Consider the following 22,687-nt stretch of genomic DNA (forward strand, 5'->3'; position numbering starts at 1 on the left):
GTGGAGTTTATGTCCAGGCTTAGGCTGGGACACTCAAGGACATTTAAAGACTTCCCTTGAAGCCATTTCAGTGTTGTTTTGGCTGTATGCTTTGGGTAGATTTGAAAGGTTACCTGAACTCCCAGTCCTTTATATTTCAGCATTCATCTGTCTCTCAGTTCTTACCGGTCTTTTTCTTCTTGTCCTTAAACATGCGAGGCACATCCATAGCATGATTCTCCTACACTATGATTTACTGTAGGTATTATATTAGCTATGTGATGACAATACGCCTGACAACGTTTTTGCCAGACAATGCTTGCTGCTTAGTTCAAAGAGATAAATTTAGTCCTAAAATTATATACATTGTACATATGTACATTAAGTCCTTAACATAAATGTTTAGCAACATATACATGTTACTTAACAGTGGCTTTCCATCTTGCTATTCTGCTTTAATGCCTGATTTATGGAGAGCTGCATATACAGTATATAGGTTGTCCAACCAGCAGGTATTCCCACCTCTGTCCAGGACTTTTGAAGATCATTTAAGGTTGCTGCTAGGTTCTTTCTTACTTCTCTGACAAAAGGCTTTTCTGCACAGATGCCCAATTTGGGTGGACGGCCAACTGTGCCAAGCTTCTTCCATGTTAAAATCTTTTAGGCCACTGTAGTCCTGGTAACACTTAAACTCAAAGATGTTGGGATTTTTTCCTATTTATTTATGCATTTTCTCACATTTTTCTTCCAATTTAGAGTAGTCGATTTGTCTTCTGCTGCTGGGGATATCTAAATGCATATAAGGAAGTTATATTTCCTGCTCACGCCTCCTCGGACCCGTGTGCAGTCCTTAGCGGACTCTTTCTTTTCACCCATGCACTTTGCACAGGCACCTCTATCAGACACGGTAGCCAATTAGAGTCTGCTGCAGACACTGCCAATTATGCCTGCTAGATGGCACCCAGACGACCGGTGGCAACACTGAGTTTTGAACCGAGGAGTTCAGAATCTCTGCGCTGGTGAAAGATATTGTTTTATATCTTTATTCTGATTTGTGTGCCTTAACACAACTTGTTTGGGGAAAAGAAGGGAAAGAGGTCCACAGACAGTTTTAAGGACTTTGTCTTTTTTGTTCTGTCAACACAGAGTGAATGTGGTTGGCCGTCATAGACACAGAGGTAAAGGTCAGGGATAAATAAAGCATACACAATGCACCTGACTACAATTTGAAGTCATGAAAATTTTGAAATGACAACCTATTTTTCTTTAGGATTTGAAATATGCCATTATATTATGTAATCTGTTTAATGTTGAAACTTGAAACTGATGTAATTAAAATCACTAAGTCTTGGGTGTCACAAGAAGAAGATGTTACTCCAGTGGTGATAACAGCAGTGACAGTTTTATATAAAACTGGCTTTTTATAGAGGTAATAATTTTCCAGGGAAAATAATGCATAATTAGATTTTTGACACAGTAATTGCAAATGTAAAGACCATGCCAGGAGCAAAATAAGAAAATATTAAAATTAACAAAAAGTTGGAAGTGACTCACCATGTTTTATTGTTTGCATTGTTTTATTATTAATTAGAAATGCATTTAAATGCACGGGATGTTTGATTATTACATTAATAATAAGCATTATACTAATACTGCTAATAATAATAATAATAAAAATAATTGCTTAGTTAATAATTATAATTGCTAAATAGAAAACCTTAATCTGGGGGGCGATCAGGTGGCACAGCGGTAAAAACACATGCTGGAACCAGAGCTGGGATCTCTCTAATACATCGTATCGAGTCTCAGCTCTGCCTGCCGGCTGGCTGAGCAGCCACATGACCACTGATTGGCCTGTTGTTCAAGATAGGGGTGGGATATTAAAAAGCCGGATAGGGACTCTCTTATAACTAATGCTATTGCATAAGTATGATGCCTGATTGATGGCGCCTGCACAGTGATGGGAAAAGAGTGCTCTCAGGGTGTGTCTCTCTGTACAAAGTGCTGATCCTCATTGCACTCATCAAAGTGTAGGTGACAAAATGCATACGGCTGCTGCCCACGTGTCGGAGGGGGCATGAGTTAGCTTCGTTCTCCTCAATTAGAGTGGGGATAGGCATTGGTGGAGAGGAAGCATGATGCAATCGGCCGAAAAGGGAGAAAATGCATGAACATTATATACAGTGTATCACAAAAGTGAGTACACCCCTCACATTTCTGCAGATATTTAAGTATATCTTTTCATGGGACAACACTGACAAAATGACACTTTGACACAATGAAAAGTAGTCTGTGTGCAGCTTATATAACAGTGTAAATTTATTCTTCCCTCAAAATAACTCAATATACAGCCATTAATGTCTAAACCACCGGCAACAAAAGTGAGTACACCCCTTAGTGAAAGTTCCTGAAGTGTCAATATTTTGTGTGGCCACCATTATTTCCCAGAACTGCCTTAACTCTCCTGGGCATGGAGTTTACCAGAGCTTCACAGGTTGCCACTGGAATGCTTTTCCACTCCTCCATGATGACATCATGGAGCTGGCGGATATTCGAGACTTTGCGCTCCTCCACCTTCCGCTTGAGGATGCCCCAAAGATGTTCTATTGGGTTTAGGTCTGGAGACATGCTTGGCCAGTCCATCACCTTTACCCTCAGCCTCTTCAATAAAGCAGTGGTCGTCTTAGAGGTGTGTTTGGGGTCATTATCATGCTGGAACACTGCCCTGCGACCCAGTTTCCGGAGGGAGGGGATCATGCTCTGCTTCAGTATTTCACAGTACATATTGGAGTTCATGTGTCCCTCAATGAAATGTAACTCCCCAACACCTGCTGCACTCATGCAGCCCCAGACCATGGCATTCCCACCACCATGCTTGACTGTAGGCATGACACACTTATCTTTGTACTCCTCACCTGATTGCCGCCACACATGCTTGAGACCATCTGAACCAAACAAATTAATCTTGGTCTCATCAGACCATAGGACATGGTTCCAGTAATCCATGTCCTTTGTTGACATGTCTTCAGCAAACTGTTTGAGGGCTTTCTTGTGTAGAGACTTCAGAAGAGGCTTCCTTCTGGGGTGACAGCCATGCAGACCAATTTGATGTAGTGTGCGGCGTATGGTCTGAGCACTGACAGGCTGACCCCCCACCTTTTCAATCTCTGCAGCAATGCTGACAGCACTCCTGCGCCTATCTTTCAAAGACAGCAGTTGGATGTGACGCTGAGCACGTGCACTCAGCTTCTTTGGACGACCAACGCGAGGTCTGTTCTGAGTGGACCCTGCTCTTTTAAAACGCTGGATGATCTTGGCCACTGTGCTGCAGCTCAGTTTCAGGGTGTTGGCAATCTTCTTGAAGCCTTGGCCATCTTCATGTAGCGCAACAATTTGTCTTTTAAGATCCTCAGAGAGTTCTTTGCCATGAGGTGCCATGTTGGAACTTTCAGTGACCAGTATGAGAGAGTGTGAGAGCTGTACTACTAAATTGAACACACCTGCTCCCTATGCACACCTGAGACCTAGTAACACTAACAAATCACATGACATTTTGGAGGGAAAATTACAAGCAGTGCTCAATTTGGACATTTAGGGGTGTAGTCTCTTAGGGGTGTACTCACTTTTGTTGCCGGTGGTTTAGACATTAATGGCTGTATATTGAGTTATTTTGAGGGAAGAATAAATTTACACTGTTATATAAGCTGCACACAGACTCCTTTCATTGTGTCAAAGTGTCATTTTGTCAGTGTTGTCCCATGAAAAGATATACTTAAATATCTGCAGAAATGTGAGGGGTGTACTCACTTCTGTGATACACTGTATATATATATATACAGTGGGGTCAAAAAGTATTTAGCCAGCCACTGATTGTGCAGGTTCTCCTACTTAGAAAGATGAGAGAGGTCTGTAATTTTCATCATAGGTACACTTCAACTTTGAGAGACAAAATGAGAAAAAAAAAATCCAGGAAATCACATTGTAGGATTTTTAAAGAATTTATTTGTAAATTATGGTGGAAAATAAGTATTTGGTCAATAACAAACAAGCAAGATTTCTGGCTCTCACAGACCTGTAACTTCTTCTTTAAGAAGCTCTTCTGTCCTCCACTCGTTACCTGTATTAATGGCACCTGTTTGACCTCGTTATCTGTATAAAAGACACCTGTCCACAGCCTCAAACAGTCAGACTCCAAACTCAACCATGGCCAAGACCAAAGAGCTGTCGAAGGACACCAGGAAGAAAATTGTAGACCTGCACCAGGCTGGGAAGAGTGAATCTACAATAGGCAAGCAGGTTGGTGTGAATAAATCAACTGTGGGAGCAATTGTAAGAAAATGGAAGACATACAAGACCATTGATAATCTCCCTTGGGGTCAAGATCTCATCCCATGGGGTCAAAATGATCATGGGAACGGTGAGCAAAAATCCCAGAACTACACGGAGGGACCTGATGAATGACCTGCAGAGAGCTGGGACCAAAGTAACAAAGGCTACCATCAGTAACGCACTACGCCGAGAGGGACTCAAATCCTGCAGTGCCAGGCGTGTCCCCCTGCTTAAGCCAGTACATGTCCAGGCCCGTCTGAAGTTTGCCAGAGAGCATATGGATGATCCAGAAGAGGATTGGGAGAATATCATGTGGTCAGATGAAACCAAAATGGAACTTTTTGGTAAAAACTCAACTCGTGTTTGGAGGAAGAAGAAGAACCCAAGAACACCATACCTACTGTGAAGCATGGGGGTGGAAACATCATGCTTTGGGGCTGTTTTTCTGCAAAGGGGACAGGATGACTGATCCGTGTTAAGGGAAGAATGAACGGGACCATGTATCGTGAGATTTTAAGCCAAAACCTCTTTCCATCAGTGAGAGCATTGAAGATGGAACGTGGCTGGGTCTTCCAGCATGACAATGATCCTAAACGCACTGCTCGGGCAATGAAGGAGTGGCTCCATAAAAAGCATTTCAAGGTCCTGGAGTGGCCTAGCCAGTCTCCAGACCTCAACCCCATAGAAAATTTGTGGAGTCCGTGTTGCCCAGCGACAGCCTCAAAACATCACTGCTCTAGAGGAGATCTGCATGGAGGAATGGGCCAAAATACCAGCTACAGTGTGTGCAAACCTGGTGAAGACGTACAGGAAACGTTTGACCTCTGTCATTGCCAACAAAGGTTATGTTACAAAGTATTGAGTTGAACTTTTGTTATTGACCAAATACTTATTTTCCACCATAATTTACAAATAAATTCTTTAAAAATCCTACAATGTGATTTCTTGGATTTTTTTTTGTCATTTTGTCTCTCATAGTTGAAGTGTACCTATGATGAAAATTACAGACCTCTCTCATCTTTCTAAGTAGGAGAACCTGCACAATCAGTGGCTGACTAAATACTTTTTGGCCCCACTGTATATATATTATATTTAAAGGAAAACATTAATCTGGGTTTTAGTGCTTAATGCTAAAGCCTTTTTTACCCTTTCAGTGGCTTCAAAAATGGTTGCTCTAGAAATTGAAGTTGGGGGCAAGTAAAGTATATCATCACAAGTGTAACATTATTTGTAATAACACAGACCCTCAGGTTCTACTGCCTCTATCCAACAGTAAAGTATAAAAGGTGTTTGCTAGTCTATACCTTTGCAGCCCCTCCTCAGCCAGTAAAGTAAATAATAAAGTAAAGAAAAATGTTGCTGTATGAAATATCATTCCACTTACTGATCTCTCATGTAAAAAGCATAATAAAAAAGAATATTTTGCTGCATTATTGAGCTTGTGTGGCGTAATGATAAGAGCCTGAGTTCTGAGGATTTGAATTCTGGGCTGGACTTACAAATACAGAAGGCATATAGTGTTATGCCAAGTTCACACTACACGACTTTCCAAGTCGTCAGATCGCTGTACTGTTCACATTACACGACTGGATCACTTGCAATCGGGAATCTTTTAAGTCATTGTGTATTTCACACTACACGACTGATCGGCGATAGGGGGTCACACACTACACGATCTACCATCAGGAGCAATCACAGGCGAGTCTATCTGTTCTCCTAAATTACAGTTTGTCACGAAAACACATGCAAGAAGTGACAAGGGGTTTAATGATACCATGTCCAAAAATGCACGTCAACAAAAGGCGAGTGATCTGAGTGGATTGGGCTACGTGACCAGCAGGGATCGTCTGTTCTGTAGTGAGTCTGAGGTTAATAAATATTTTTGCAATGCAGCGTTAGTAATATGGTTTGGCATGGTCGATAAGATCACAAATACTGTAAAGCTTGTGTGTGTTACGGTGTATTCTGATAGAAACTACATTATGCCCCTGTCCCACTTTTTACTCTCCTCCCGCGGGTTTCCCCTCACCCCGTATCTGGCGTTCTCACTGGCTGTAGTTTGAACTTGCACTCGCTGCCTCTCACAACCTGGTCGCAATGTCTTTCACAGTACACGATTTTGAGTCGGCGACTGGTCCAGATATTAAACATGCTAGATATTTTTCTTCAGTCTCTGCGAGCCGCTCTGATGGAGTCGTTGAACAGTTCACACATAGCGATTGAGAGCCGAGTTTCGAGCCCTGAGCGAACGCCGAGTTGCTTCCAAGCTGCCACATCTAGCGGCAACCAGTGGGCGAGCGAAAATCAGGGCAAAATTCATGTGGTGTGAACTAGGCATTACGTGATCCTAGCCATTTGGCAGACACATATCAGTGCACCCTTAGTGCTGTTCACAAGCCCAGATAAATAGCAGGGCTGCATCAAGAAGTGCATCCAGTGTAAAAACTGTGCCAAATGAAATATGCGGTTGAATGATCTGCTTGTGGCAACCATTAATGGAAGCAGCCGAAAGGAATAATTTATCATTCATTAATACACAGTTTGTTTTGTTTTACTCACATTTTCTATTTCAGAATGTTACTTGTTTTATTTGTTTAGATGCTTTACAGCCTCTGGCAGCCCTTAGGATCTTTCACAAGTAGAAATTTTAATTAGTTCCTCTGCCTGAATATACACAGCCCGAAGGCTCCTGACATTTCTTGGATACAGAAGTAATCTAGAGAGGTCAGTCAAGGTAAAGGTGATAAAATAAAATAGGTACAAATTCTTATAGTGCTATGGTGTCTCTTTTTAGAGCATGATGAGTGTATCAGTAGAGTGCACAACTGTGATGAGAACGCACTGTGCTTCAATACAGTGGGAGGACACAGCTGCACCTGCAAACCAGGATACCTGGGTAATGGGACCATTTGCAAAGGTAAGGACCATTATCTCATTTTTCTTTAATGTTATGACCATCCTTGCTGTTAGAAGCTAATATCTTATACTGTGGTCGGCACGGTGGCTCTGTGGGTAGCACTGTCGCCACATAGCAAGAAGGTCCTGGGTTTGATTCCCAGATGGATGTTCTCCATGGAGATGGATGTAGCATGTTCTCCCCGTGTCTGTGTGGGTTTCCAAAGACATGAAAGTGAGGTGAATTGGAGATACTAATTTGTCCATGACTGTGTTTGACATTAAAGACTTGAACTGATGAATCTTGTGTAATGAGTAACTACCTGTCATGAATGTAACCAAATTGTGTGGGGGACAGTGGTAGCCTAGTGAGTAGAGCTTTGGGCATCAACTGAAAGGTTGAGAGTTCGAATCTCAGCTCTGTCATGCAGCCACTGTTGGGCCCTTGAACAAGGCCCTTAACCCTCTCTGCTCCAGGGGCGCCGGGACGATGGCTAATCCCAGCTTCCAAATAAGAAAGAATTTTGTTGTACTGTGCATCTGTATATCTACAGGCTGGGCAGGCAGGCTGGGCGGCTACATGAACAACGATTGGCTTGTTGTTCATACAGGGAGGGAGCCGGATAGGGACCTCATAACTGATGCTATTACGACCTGTGCTGGCTGATTGAGGAATAATGCTGATCAAGGTGTAGCTCTCCGTACACAAAGGTGATCCGCATATGAATTCGCCTCGTGCAGGTGAAAAAATGCAGTCGGCTACTGCATATGCATCAAAGGGGGGAATGTCAGTTCACTCTCCTCAGTCAGGGCGGGGGTCAGCATCAGTAGAGAGGAAGCATAACGCAGTTGGGAAAATGCATTAAAAAAGTATACATTTTAAAGAGGTTTTGGACACCTGTCATGATATATACATGCATTACCAGATTTTATCATTTTATATTTCCTATGAGTAATTTTGTCCTAAGTAACCAGTCTTACTGTGTGTGTGTGTGTGTGTGTGTGTGTGTGTGTGTGTGTGTGTGTGTGTGTGTGTGTGTGTGTGTGTACACTTTAGCACAGTGTGATAATCTATGTCAGAATGCAGGATCCTGTGTGGCAGCAGACACTTGCATCTGTCAGCAAGGCTTTACTGGGAGAAGATGTGAAACAGGTAGGACTGTGATATCACACCAACAACATTCCCTGCATTTCTGAAATCTCCTTTTAGGTATGCTAGGTAAGTCAAAAATGTTATATTATAATATATAATATATAAAATAGCTTGTACATTGTACCAGGCCAGAAGTCATCCACATTTATATTACATAAGATTCTTCTGTCTCTAGTTTTACCATCATTATGCCAACAGTAAAGGTTGCTGCTGCCAATTAACATTACTCAGACTTTTCAGGATAAACATTTTACAAATCTAATTTAGCAAACCATTATGTAGCATAAAGTTTGTAATCACATTCAATGACATTTTTCATTTAATCTCCATAATTAAAATGCTAATTTTCAGATAGCATGGTAATTAAGTGTGAAGTCATGTCCCCTAAAAGTGATAAACACATTAAACACAGTGGCAAAAAATGTCTCAAGGCATTAACTGTGTATTTTTGTAGCAATAGAGGACACGTGTGCAAATGATACAGGACGTTGTAACGAATGGGCTGTGGCGTGACAAGTGGGGGCGAACACACATGCAGATGTTTAACAAAACGTTTAATAATAACAAAAAATACAAGACAGGTTGCACAAGACAAGACACACAAACGTATGAGCTATGCTAAATGCTAAGCTAACTGCTAATGCTAAACTAAACACACATGAAACCTGACTAAACTATACTAGACCATACGCTAAGCTAACATATGCTAACACCAAACAAGACTAAAACACTAAACTAGACTTTAAGCAAGAGCAAAATCTAAAATTATGACCGCAACCAAAAATCTATTCAAAAGCATGACAACCAAACCATGGCATGAACATGGAAACCAAAAGAGTCTCCCCTGAAGGATCCACAGCTGCTCCCTTAAATGCACTCAGCATTACACCTGAAACAAGGAGCAGCTGTGGATCATTAGCTTCATTGACCAATCAAAATGAGGAGGTGTAGACCCAAACAAAAGCCTCCTCAACCATGTGCTCCCAGAGACCTGGGCGTAGCACATACACAAACATGAACTCTGAGAGCACAGAAAGGCTGGATTCGTGACAGACATGTGTTTCCAGATTTACTTTCAGAATAAATATATACTATTGTTATTGGCAGCTAGACTCATGACATACTGTTTTGCTGCTGATTTCATAGATTAAATGGATCTACTTTTAAACAAAGTCTAGTTTTAGAAAGCCTGTGAGTGTAGCTGCACTGTTTTTTAAACATTTTGTATTCTTTTATAAGCGCTTGGGTGGCACAGATGTAAATTACACCGCGATGGACTGGCGTCTTGTCCAGGGTGTGTTACTGCATTGCACCCAGTAATTTTTTTTTATGTATTTTTTAAATTTTCCTCCCAATCTACTCAGATACAAATGCCCGATTGCATTATGCTTTCTCTCTACTGATGTTGAGTGAAGAGAGCCGAGACTGACACACGCCCCCTCCGACACGTGTGCAGTAGCCGACTGCATCTTTTCACCTGCGTTAGGCGAGTTCATATGCGGATCAGCTTTGTGTTTGGAGATCCACACCCTGATCAATGCATTATTCCTTGTCCCACTGCAGGCGCCACCAATCAGCCAGCAGAGGTCGTAACTGCATCAGTTAGGAAGAATGCCTTTCGGCACCCCCCTTGAACAACAGCCAGTCGTTGTTTGTGTAGGCAACCAGCTCTGGTGTGTTAGCGTGTTTTACCGCTTCACCACCTGAGCACCATGCCCAGTGATTTTTTTTTTTTTTTTTTAATCAGACTCATCTGACCACAACACACATTTTTACTTTCTTTTGGGCCATCTGAGATGAGCCCAGATAACTCAAAATCATTTCTGTATAGAACTGATGTCCAGCTTTCTCTTTATGTAACATAGTTTCAGGTTGCATTTCTTAATGCAGCGGTAGACTGTGTTAAGTGACAATGGTTTTCTGAACTCCCAAGCCCACTTGGCTAAATGTATCGATGGCATTTTCTACTGCAATATCCTTTGAGACTCAAAGGTCACGTCCATTTAACAATAATTTCAGGCTTTGCCATACACAGACTAAGATTCTTTGAATTCTCTTAATCTTTCACTATATTATGTATGGTAGATGGTAAAATAGCTAAATTATTTGCCATCTTGCTTCTAAAAATGTTATTTTAAAACTGTTGATGATTCTCTCATGATGTTTGGTACAAAGTGGTGAGCCATGACCCATCATTGCTTGTACAGACCGAGCCTTTTTAGTATATTCTCCCTTACACAATTGCGATTTAGGCTGCAGTTTTTACCTGCAATTACCAGTAGCAGTACAACACCCTTGTGACAGGAGCACAAGTGAAAAAAAGAAAATGTTGCAATCAGAGAAAGAGATTTAAAATCTATCTGCCTGGTATAAAATCTGGTATAAAAATTATCAGATTGAATGTGAATGTCGTTGTGTTGACAGTGTGTGTGTGTTGTCGTGTTAGTGTGTGGGTGGGTGTGTGAGAGAGAGCAACGTGTCTGTTGTCTTTCACACACATAGCATTTGGGCTGTGACACAGTGCACAAGTGCAAGTGTGCATCCCTGCCTCACATATACAAATTATGGAGCGCAATGAAATTAGTGAGAAGTTTGCATTGAAATAGGTTTGGGGAATTAGTAGTATCCGAGTTACATTTATTTTACTCAGTCCCAGAAAAGCAGGTGTAGATTAGATGTCAGATGTCTCGCTTGAAGGGTTTACCAGGTCTAGATGTATATTCATATTTACCTAATGCTTTTATCTATACAGACTTACAAGTATGACTGAAGAAATTAAAGCAATTGAGGGTAAAGACCTTGTTCAGGGGCATTATTGGGCTTGGCAACCTTCGGATTACTAGTTCAGTACTTAAACCACTGAACTAACACTGCCCTAACAGAAGGGTTGAACCAGAGAACAAGAGTGAGGAACAAAATATTATCTAATTATACACATTTATACAGCATTTGTCCACATATTTGATTTGGCACAATTTTTTACGCCGGATGCCCTTTCATGCACAACCCTTCATTTATTATTCACAACATTTATCCAGGCTTGGGACCATGCATCTTGTGACTGGGAAATTTAATATTTTATTAGTTATTTGCATTAAACTCATAAGTTTATGCTTATGCATAAGTTTATGCTTATTTAATTAGCAGGGGTAGAAGAGACTTTTGAAGATTTGATACTGACCTTGACACACACCCACACACACACAGCTATGTTCATAACAAATTGACCATTCTTGTACAATGATAAACAAGTTTGGTGTGAAAAGTCGGCCTTGAACTAGATTACTGAGCACAGCTGCATGAAGGGGCAGTAAAGCGGGGTATAAATACTGCAATAGGGCGGGCGGTATCCACCTTTCTCTTCTGTAAAGCTGTGTGAGCGTTTGCATTATGAGATTGGTCCTCAGCTGAGTAATAAATTGATCATTTTGCTTTCACTATTACCCCGGTTGTCTGTGTCAATCTTTAAGGGCTATTTTGAATTCCCACAACAATCTTCTGTATCTGTGAGCCCAGCCCAGGATTCAATACCCCAAAACTCAGACACTGCTGTTACCAACAGCATGGCCTTGACCATTATGCCACACAAGCTCAAGATTAGTTTTAAGTTTCATAAATGTGCATACTTTGTATTAAATTATTTTATCTATTAAGGATTTTTTGTGTTAAGGATTTTTAATCTTTCAGTTGTGTCTGTTTTTTAACACAAATCTGGCATCATAATTATGTGCAAACTTCAAGGACTTCTGAGGTCTGAAGACTCTCAGTCAAGACACAAACACACATGCACACACACATATAAGAGGCACTTGAGTGGCAGCGGTATTTCACGATAGCCCACCAGCATTGAGATTTGGATTCAAATCTCAGAACACCCACCGCTACCCTGACCACGATAAAGTGGGTGATGAAAATCAATATAAAAAATTATATACATGGTGGATTCAAAAAGTATTTAGACCCTTTGACTTTTTGCCTACTTTGTGTTGTGGATTTGATTTTGAATTAATATACCTGCCATTTTTACCTATCAGTCTACACTTAATCACCCACAATGATGACATGCAAACATTATTATTATTATTATCATTATTATTTAACAAATTAAAATATTTTATTCAAAAAAGTATTCAAGACTCTCTCTTTGTACAATCCAATTTTCCATATGTCCCTGTTTGCACACCTGGATTTTTCTCTCTGCTGTCTTGAGGTTTCTCCACAAACGTTTAAGTCTGAGCTTTGCCTGATTCATTTAAGATTAATCCAGTATTGTTTTGGCTGTATGCTTCAAGGCATTGTCATGCTGAAAAGTAAACCTCTGGCCCAGTCTAAGGTTGCATGTGTTCTAAAAAAGGTTTTCTTCAAGGATGTTCCTTCAAGCGTATTGGATCTGTACCTCAATTCTTACCAGTCTCCCTGTACTGCCACTGAGAAAATCCCCACAGCATGATGCTGCCACCACCATGTCTCAACAAAGTGATGGTGATATGATGTAGTGCATGCTGTTCTGCCCAAAGAGGTCAGTTTTTCTCATTAGACCAGTAAATCATTTTCACTTACAAGAGTTCTTTATATGCCGTCATATTACTCTTACCCACATGGTCTGATTAATAGAGTTCTGCAGAGATCATTGTCCATCCAACAAGTTCTTTCATCTCTGCACAGGACTTTATGAGCTTTTTTGGATCATTTTGTGTACCTCCCTGACCAAGGCTGTTTTCGCCAGCGGAGTAATTCTAGAGAGTTTCAAGGTTGTTTCAAGCTTACATTTCAAAACTTTGTGGTCTTGGAAACACTTAATGCCTTAAATATTGTTTTATGTACTTACCCTGATCTGTGCCTTGTTGCAACTTAAATGTGAAGAACTAGAGACAGTTCAGTCAATTAACACCTGGGCCTGCTCCTTGTTTTTGTACCCCGTATTCATGTCCCTTTATTTAATGACCTGGTTTGGACCTGGCAAAGTTAATCCTATCAGTCTGCAAACTGACCCAAAGCTTTGGTCAAATTTTTGACTATGTTTCTTATTTGAGGCCAAATAAAGAGTTTGGGCTTATAATGATCCAAAGAGCATACAACATAACTGTACATACTTGAGTGCTGGCAGTGAAATATGTTGTTAATTTACAAAGAAACAATGACTGTAATGTTCCAGTTCCAGCATTATTATGAGGGTTAAGTGATTACTGTAGGCATCAAAACCTAAACACAGAGCTCTTAGCTTTGTACAAAACACCAATCGCTGCTCAAAGGACATCAGTGTCACTTCATCACTGTTTTATGCATGAGAGCTAACACAAGGCCTGGCGTCGCATTTGCATTTGAAGTCTGCTGCCATTGACTTTCAACAAATGTCAACCTCAGTGAAAAAATTACTTGATAAATAACCGCAAGACATGAGATGTCCCAAGATCACATATTTAATTCAAGGCAGAACACCCTGGTGAGTTGAACTATACCTAAAAACCAAGCAATACGGGCTGAGGAAATTCTCCAAAATACCAGAACACATAAAAAAAGACTGCATCAGCATTTTATATTAGATAGTGCAACACACTGGTAAGCATATTTTATCTTAGCTTTTTTCTGGTAGCATTCACTTTTAATGGCTGTGGCTGAACAGCCTAACCATTGGAAGGTGCACAGTCCCAAGTGCCAGTCCTGAGCCCAGATAAAATAAGGAGGGTTGCCTATGGAAGGGCATCTGTGCCAAATTAGGTATGCGAATCAGAATGATCTGCTGTGGTGACCCCTGAATTATGGGAGCAGCCAAAAGAGAAAAAAGGAGGGAGGGATAGAGGGAACCTTTTTATAATGAACAAATGTATCGAACACCCATATCATTCCTTTAAAAAGCAATTACCCTATTAAGTGGATATAACACATTCAACAGCAATGACTGCAAATAAATGCTCATATGTCACTAAGTTATTATTTATAGTTTTTTCAAGTGTTGCAGATGTTAAATTTGGAATTACTATATTTTTACAAAAATCAAGAAACCTCTGTTCATGACATTTTAAACATCACCACTAACTGTTTTACACAACACCTATTTGAAATGACAGCACATACGCAAATAAAACAGCATATATTATAATGTAGTATGTAATAACTCAATATGTGGTTAAAATTATAAGAATAAGCACATGAAATATGTATGTATTTTTAAAATAGTACATTTTGATCTAGCTCTTTGTGTGTATACACACAGCAGAAAAGATTTTTTTTCATTTTGTACAATCTTCTTAGCCTGGTCACTGGGTGAAATGCAATAACAACCTGGACAGGATGCCAATCCAACACAGGGTGTCAGCCATTCTGCTTCTCTCAGACATAGCCAATCATGCAGTGTCAGGACAAAAAATATAAAAAAGTAAATAAATCAAATCCACAACACAATAAAGTGTGCAAAAATATTTTTTTAAATCTACTGTGTGCCTGGAAGTAGTTACAGTCTGTTAATGTAAGTACAGTGGTACCTTGAAACTCAATGCCAATTTCATTAGTGGAGAGAACTTAAGAGCAGAAATAATTAAGAGAGGTGTTTCTATGTCATCATTTTAATAACAAATTTTTAACAATAAGCTTTTCAGACTCTCTCAAAAAAAGCTGATTCTTACAATTTCTCAGAACCCTGAGCTGTAACACAAGTTTAAAAGTAAAACAGAAGAAACATCCAGCTGAACACAGATACATGTGGAGCTTTCTGAGTGAATTTCACAGTTATTCCACACAAATGCAGATTCGTCTCATATTCGCACTTTGGTGACAGCTTACTGCACCACTCAAGCCAAGCGCTGAACAAAGCAACTGTTCACTGTTAATTTGAAATTAAATAAATCAATTAAAAAAAAAAAGGTAAACATGTTGAGTTTAAGGGAAATGTTAAGTTTAAGGGTACACATTTCTTGACGAAGGGCATTGAGATTAGGGGACGTTGAGTTACAAGGTACCACTGTACTTTATTTTTACTAAGTATTGGTTTATGAATCTAGTAGCTTAATTTCTAAAAAAATAAAAATAAAAAAAAATACAAAATACAAAAAAAATACATTAATTTCTATTTTTATTAATACATGTAATTAAAATTTCTACTAAATCCCAAACATTTGACCAGGAGGGTTCCTGCATCAAATTCTAAATGTGTTTATATTTATTACTACAATGAAGCTGATCAGTGAAAACATTGTAAATATTTTCTTTGTACTTTTATCAGGTAAATAAAAATTTAAGAGAACTAACAAATCACAGATTCTTCTTTTTAGTGTGTTTCACAAAATGTCCCAAGTTGTCTGTAAATAGGATGTATTTTGGACCCAGCACTTTTTCATAAAACCCACAATAAACTTAAGATTGAATGACTGAAACAAATACAATGCATTTCAATCATTCAGGAAAAGAATGCATTACAATCCCAATACTGCCTTGACATACATGCTTCTTAAAAGTGTATGTAGACATTGAACTGCAACTGTTGATTTCCAGATGCCGCTGTGAAAGGCTACATTGTGCATGACTAATGGGGGGTTAGAGTGACATTAGTTAAGAAACACTCAAACACATTTAAACATTTCTCTCTGATTCATAAAAGATGAAGAAAATAAACATAATGTATTCATGTGAACCTTATACCAAGTGTCCTTGAAGTTGTTTCAGTGTAATGCTTTTGATAGATAGCCAAGACACATTCAAAAGCAATGTCACTGCCAACAGTGCACTAACCTCTAGATCTGTTTATGACTTACTCTTATCCAATTAAATACTAAATGTGTTTGTGAGTGAAGTGCCACTTTACTGAGAAATCCAATAAAACATTGAATCTAGTCTTTTATGCTGGCATGATTCAAGGACAAAAGATGAATGAGTACTGCTGCAAGCTCCGCTGTGTTGACTGTTAACAGGGTGGCCTTGGTAGTTTTCTTTTCTTCTTTTTTATTTTTGATCTGCACTGGTATAAAATCAGTAAATCAGTTTTTAGTTAAAAAGCCGAGAAATAGAAATGGTTGTTTCACCACCAGCAAAATCTCAATCAATTAAGTCTTGTTCTGATGTGGCTTTCAGAGGCAGTATGGATCTTAGTAAATAAGCTTTTTTTTTTTGCATGAAATGAGCTGTAGTGATTATTGTTTCACAAAAATACAACAGTAAAAAAATTAAAACTGACTAAATTAAAAATCCCTTGAAAGTGCCATATGCTGTGTCCATATACTTTTTTTTCAAGTGATGTATGTGTCAAATGTTGTCTTCATTTCACTCACGTCCATTTGTCTCTTTATTCTGTGGCAGACATTGATGAGTGTTCAGATGGCTTCGTAGAGTGTGACAGTCGAGCCATCTGTGTGAACCTACCAGGCTGGTATCACTGTGAATGCCGTGATGGCTATCATGACAACGGAATTTTTTCATCTAATGGGGACTCATGTGAAGGTAGGTGGAGCCAAGAAAATTATTTAGAACTTTGCTTGGGCGTTTTTGTTATGTTTCCACTGTAGGTAAAAGTGACTGGAATGTAGGGTGCCCAGGTGGCGCAGTGGTAGTACACACTAGAGTAGTACACACCAGAGCTCTTCGAATTTCAGCTCTGCTACTGGCAGACCGGGTACCGGGGACAATGATTGGCTTATCCATTTGACAGGGATTGCCGGAGGTGATTCCTCATAACTGCTGCAATTTATTTAAATTTTTGAATTTAGCAGACGCTCTTATTCAGACGCTCTTATCCAAACGCTTTTATCTTATCTTATAAAATGAATAACAGCATTAGTAAGTTAGTTCTCATCTTAAGTGCTTAGTAAATAGGTGGGTTTTTAATCGTCTTTTGAAGACTTTGAGAGACTCAGATGTTCGGACAGACAGAGGAAGTTTGTTCCACCACTTGGGTTCAAGTAAAGAAAAGAGCCTTGATGCTTGTCTTCCCCGAGTTCTGAGTGGAGGATCAAGAGACTAAGGGCTCGGAGGTTGCATGGGAGCAGGGTGTGATGAGTTCTTTATTTTGACCTCTGCTGGCTGTTCAATGGTGCCTGCGCAGAGACGGGGGATAATGGAGATCAGTGCGTGACTTTCCATATTCAATATAGATCTCTATATGAAGCCACCTTGTGCAGGTGAAAAGAAGCCGTTGATACAACCAGGTCTAAAAAATTAATAAATAAAAAAAGGACATCAAGATGAAACCGAGTCTTACAACTTCGTATGAAAAAGTTTATCTATAGTATAATGTAGGATATATTTCCAGTGTGAGAGACACAACAAAGAGGGGGAAATATTTACAAGACTATTAAACACCACTGTTTACATATACCACCAAAATTATGCACAATGGTTTGTACAACAACTGATCTAATCAGGACTGACACACAACTAGGGGAGCTAACTCTAACCACCTAAAACACTCTCTAACACATGAACACAGTCCGCCTCCCCACATGGATCCAACGTTCTGGTTAGTTGCAAAGTTGAATCCACGTGGCTGAAGTGCCCCATTCATTGTTTCCAATCCTAAGCTCCGCATGGGACAGCAGTCTACCGTCAGCAGTCTACCTCGTAACACCGTCAGCTAGTGCACATGTCAAATAGAGCGTGTGTTGTTCACAGCTCTCCTCGGTCAAAATTAGAAGTCAGCAGCGGTGGAAAGGAAGTGAAATGCACCTGGGTAATTGGATTCGACTAGATTGGGAGGAAAATTGGGAGGAAAATGCATTAAAATAGTGACTAAAATGTAACCTGTTTCCTCATCTAACACAAACCTGTCTTTGCATGACAGTGTGAAGAGCAAAAGTTACATGGAATCTGTCATTTTTAGTATTTTAATTATTTTTGACACTTTTGAATGTGGTCTTGAAATTTGCTAATCTAGTGCACAATCTCTGATGTCAGAGCAAACACAATATAACACAAATGGCCTTTGACAATGAATTTAATGAAATTAAGTGTTCATATGCATTTGAATATTAATAAGCTTTTATATATGATAAAAAGTAGTATAAGTGACAATCAGACACAGTCATAATGTATGTTTAATTAAAAAACTAGCCAAAAGGTAAAATATACTGATTTTATGTCTAATTATTACAATCCCAAATCAGAAAAAGTTGTGACAGTATGGAAAATGCAAATACAATAAAAATGCAGTGTGAAAAGAGGGTACAGAAAAAGAGAGTACAGGTACTGGACTGGCCTGCCTGCAGTCCTGACCTGTCCCCAATAGAGAATGTGTGGTGAGTTTTGAAATAAAAAATGCAGCAACGACGACCCCGTACTGTTGCACATCTTAAGACATGTTTGCAGGAAGAATGGGACAAAATAAAAACTGAAACACTAAATCACTTGGTATCCTCGGTGCCAAAGTGTGGTGAAAAGGAATGGCAACATTACAAAGTGGTAAATGCTTTACTGTTCCAAACTTTTTTTGGAATGTGTTGCAGGCCTGAAATGCAGGAATTGATGTTTATTAATAAATGAAATGAAGTTGACCAGATAAAACATGAAATATCTCAGGTTCATTCTGCCTGCAATTAAATAAAAGTCAAAGTAAATGTAATAAACTGTTTTTTATTATTATTTTTATTATTTTATACTATGCCGTCCCAACTTTTTCTGATTTGGGGTTGTAAAAAGGTTGGATTGTCTTATAATTTGGATTCCAAAAAAACAGGACTGACAAACTAAACAGTATAAAATGTATCAGTATTGTTCATACATACTACTTAGTACAGTATGTGATTTGTGATGCAGCCTGGCGTCTTGGTTGCTTTGGGAAAAGCATGAAGATCCACAAAGGAAAAGCACTGCAGTTGTCTAACACAACCTCAATTTGCAGAAAGATTATTATCCATGAATATTTGCATCAGTTATTCTTTGCAGCTTTGTTCTCAGATAGTCTGCTGAGGCAGCAAACTGCTACACATATTCAGGTATTAGTGGGGCTTATATTGCAAAAGCAAACAAATCTGCTTATTTTCTATGATTAGTATAATTTCACTCTTCGTCTTTATGTGTTATTATGCAGGGCTCAGTACCACATTTGAAATAAGTATTTCTTGAATTAAATTAAATATGAAATAAATCTGAAATGAGCAATTTAAATTTCTTAAGCAAGTCATGAATACTGTTAAACACACCCTATATTTTCTCTCCAACATAAAACCACAAAGTAAAAAATTAAAAGACAAACAAGTAGAAGAAAGTAAGTAAAAATAAAAAAGTATGAATTAAATGACATACAGTGGTACCTTGAAACTCAAGGCATTGAGTTTTAAAGGTGTTGAGTTTAAAGGTATTTTTTCCCAAAATGATGTATAGAAAACCTGTTAATGCGTTCCATGGTCCAGTAAAACTGCATATATTTTAGGCTTATGTAAAGTAATGGGGTTGTTTTTGACACTTATACACTGAAAATAACACAAATATAATATAAAAATACAATAAAAAATGAAAGCTGCACTTTACCTTTACTTCTTTATTGTTTCCTTATGCTTCCTAATCATGAATAGGATTTGTCTTGAAATACCGTATTCCTCCATTCTTGTGAGAAGGGGCAAAACCACTTTTGTGCCGGCTGTGCCGTTATTTCCTATGAAGTGTGCCAGTGCACAAAGCTTAACGTGACTTATTGTGCTAAAACAACGAGTGAGGAATTTCATTAGTGAAAAGAACTTATGAGCAGTAATAATTAAGAGTGGTTTAGTGTTCCTGTATCGTTCTTTTAATACATTAAGTGATATTAAGCTTTTTTTTTATCATTAAGCGTGTTAGACTCTCTCGGAAAAGCTGATTCTGACAATTTCTCAGCACCCCGAGCTATAACACAAGTTTAAAAGTGAAACAGGAGCTAAACACAGATACATGTTGATTTTTTCAAAGTGAATTTGAAAGTTATTCCACAGGAATGCAGATTCATCTGGTATTCGCACTTTGCTGACGTCTTATTGTACTACACAAAACGGCAGTCGCACACACATCAAGTTTAAGGTGACAAGTTTCTTGACGAAGGGCATTGAGTTTCAAAGATTTCGTGTTTAGGGGACGTCGAGTAACAAAGTACCATTGTATTAAGATCTCCTTCCTTATAGGGGTGATGTGTAAACTAAAAAAATATCAAATGCATTTTGATAAACGATTTGAAAATATATGGAATCTTAAATATTTAAAAATGTTTTCTGTTAAATATTTGCCTGTTATAAAAATATAATACTAGAACATTGAACCTATTGGAGTCAATGCTGTATACATACAGGAGATTTACATATATGGAATTTAGCAGACACTTTTATTGAAATGCAACTTACAGTTACGGCATAATACAATTCAGTCAATTGAGGGTTTCGGGACTTGCTCAGTGGACAAACCTTTTGATTAATAATCCAGTACCTTAAATGCTAAGCTACCACTGTGCATAGCTGAGATAACACATACAGGAATTATAATTATATAGTCTGTGGCTATAACTAGTCATTTCCGAACTATGTCTGACTTTAATGATGACTTGTAATTGCTTTTAAAGCTCGGCTAACTATATCACACAATTTAATTAATCGCAAAGTTTGTAGGTGTATCATGCCTCTGCTTTTTATTCACTGTTTTACAGACATTGATGAATGTGAGACAGGAAGGCACAACTGTGCTAATGACACAGTGTGTTTTAACATGGATGGTGGCTATGACTGCAGATGTCCTCATGGGAAAAACTGCACAGGAGACTGTGTTCATGAGGGCAAGGTGAAGCATAATCGACAGATATGGGTTCTGGAAGATGACAGGTGCTCTGTCTGCTCCTGCCAGGTAAGCACAGCTAAAAGTGCTAAAAGAAATAAATTATTGTACACCATTTCCAGAAAGTTGAGACATTGCAATCAAAAAGAAGAATCTGTGATTTGTTAATTTATTTGCATCTTTATTTAACTGATGAAAATAAAAATAACAACTGAACAACTTCATTGTATTTTGTAAATAGAAAGGCATTTAAAAATTAATGCCTGCAACACACATAACATGTAGCAATGGCACAACAATTGTACTTTTTCACTTCTTTCTTTTTCCTAGTCTGGTCTGGTGATGTGCAGGCGGATGGTGTGTGACTGTGAGAATCCCACAGTGGACGTGTCCTGCTGTCCTGAATGTGATCCACGTCTCAGCTCTCAGTGTCTGCACCATAACGGGCTTGTGACTTACAACAGTGGTGACACATGGGTCGAGAACTGCCAGCAGTGCCAGTGCATTGTGAGTTAATCAGCATTTTGCCAACACTACATAATGCTCATTTTAGATGCAAGACCAAAACCTTAACACTTATGTTGTAATGTGAGGTGAAAACCTAAGAAAAGGTGTATTACAGGCTGGATTCCTAGCCTGGTGGAATTTTAATGCCTTTGTTTTAGATTGAAATTTTGAGTGGTGCAGCAGAGTGGTTTTGGACCTTAGTCTAACATATAATACTTAGCAAATTAAAAAGAAACCCAATGTGGAAGGCAACAGTGACAGAATTGAAACAATAAAAATTGTTAACATTGTTTTGTGACAATGTAAAAAGACTGATATGTCTATTGAGTATTTACTAATAGGCATTAAATAATTTATAGCATTTATTAAGGTAATTAATTTTTAAGTTTAAGATACTTTTAGTAAAGTGTATAATAAGTAATTGTATACAAAATCCATATGACTAACATGTGGTCGATTCTAACACAATTGACTATACAGTGGTACCTGGTAACTCAGCATCCCCTAAACTCAATGCCCTTAGTTGAGAAATTTGTACCCTTAAACTCAACATTTGCCTTAAACTCAACATTAATGTGACTTAATGTATTAAAAGAACGACACAGGAAAACTACACTTCTCCTAATTATTACTGCTTATAAGTTTTCCCCACTAATGAAATTCCTCACTAGTTTTAGTACAATAAGTCACGTTAAGCTTTGTGCACTGACACACTCCATAGAAAATAACAGTACAGCCAGCGCAAAAGCTATTTTGCTGCTTCTCTTGTGAATGCGAAATACTGTACGAAATACAGTATTCAAAAACAACCACATTATTTTACATTATCCTAAAATATATGCAGTTCCATGGGACCATGGAACGCATTAACAGGTTTCCTATACATCCTTATGGGAAAAATACCTTGAAACTCAGCGTCTTTTAAACTCAATGCCACTCCCAGAACCAACTGACGTTGAGTTACAAGGTACAACTGTATGTGGGATGCTGTTGGCCTGACTGTTACTGCAGCCTCCTTACTAATTATTGCTGATTGTGCTTTTATTACCTATATTTAAAAAAATTTAATAAAAACTGCTATAAAACAGCTATAAAAGTGACTAGACCTAG

At 38.7% G+C, this 22,687-nt stretch overlaps 1 protein-coding gene across 1 annotated transcript in view; it reads left to right on the forward strand.

The window, feature by feature from the left end:
* The window catches only part of nell2b (neural EGFL like 2b), a 97,171-nt gene that overhangs the window by 57,708 nt on the left and 16,776 nt on the right, over positions 1-22,687 (forward strand). Inside the window, exons 14-18 of the mRNA XM_063007263.1 lie at positions 7,103-7,225; positions 8,261-8,356; positions 16,646-16,786; positions 20,946-21,139; positions 21,401-21,577. Coding sequence (XP_062863333.1) covers positions 7,103-7,225; positions 8,261-8,356; positions 16,646-16,786; positions 20,946-21,139; positions 21,401-21,577 — 731 coding nt within the window. The remainder of the gene's footprint in view (positions 1-7,102; positions 7,226-8,260; positions 8,357-16,645; positions 16,787-20,945; positions 21,140-21,400; positions 21,578-22,687) is intronic.

Source organism: Trichomycterus rosablanca, chromosome 1 (genome assembly GCF_030014385.1).
Source record: "Trichomycterus rosablanca isolate fTriRos1 chromosome 1, fTriRos1.hap1, whole genome shotgun sequence".
NCBI classification, from domain to species: domain Eukaryota; kingdom Metazoa; phylum Chordata; class Actinopteri; order Siluriformes; family Trichomycteridae; genus Trichomycterus; species Trichomycterus rosablanca.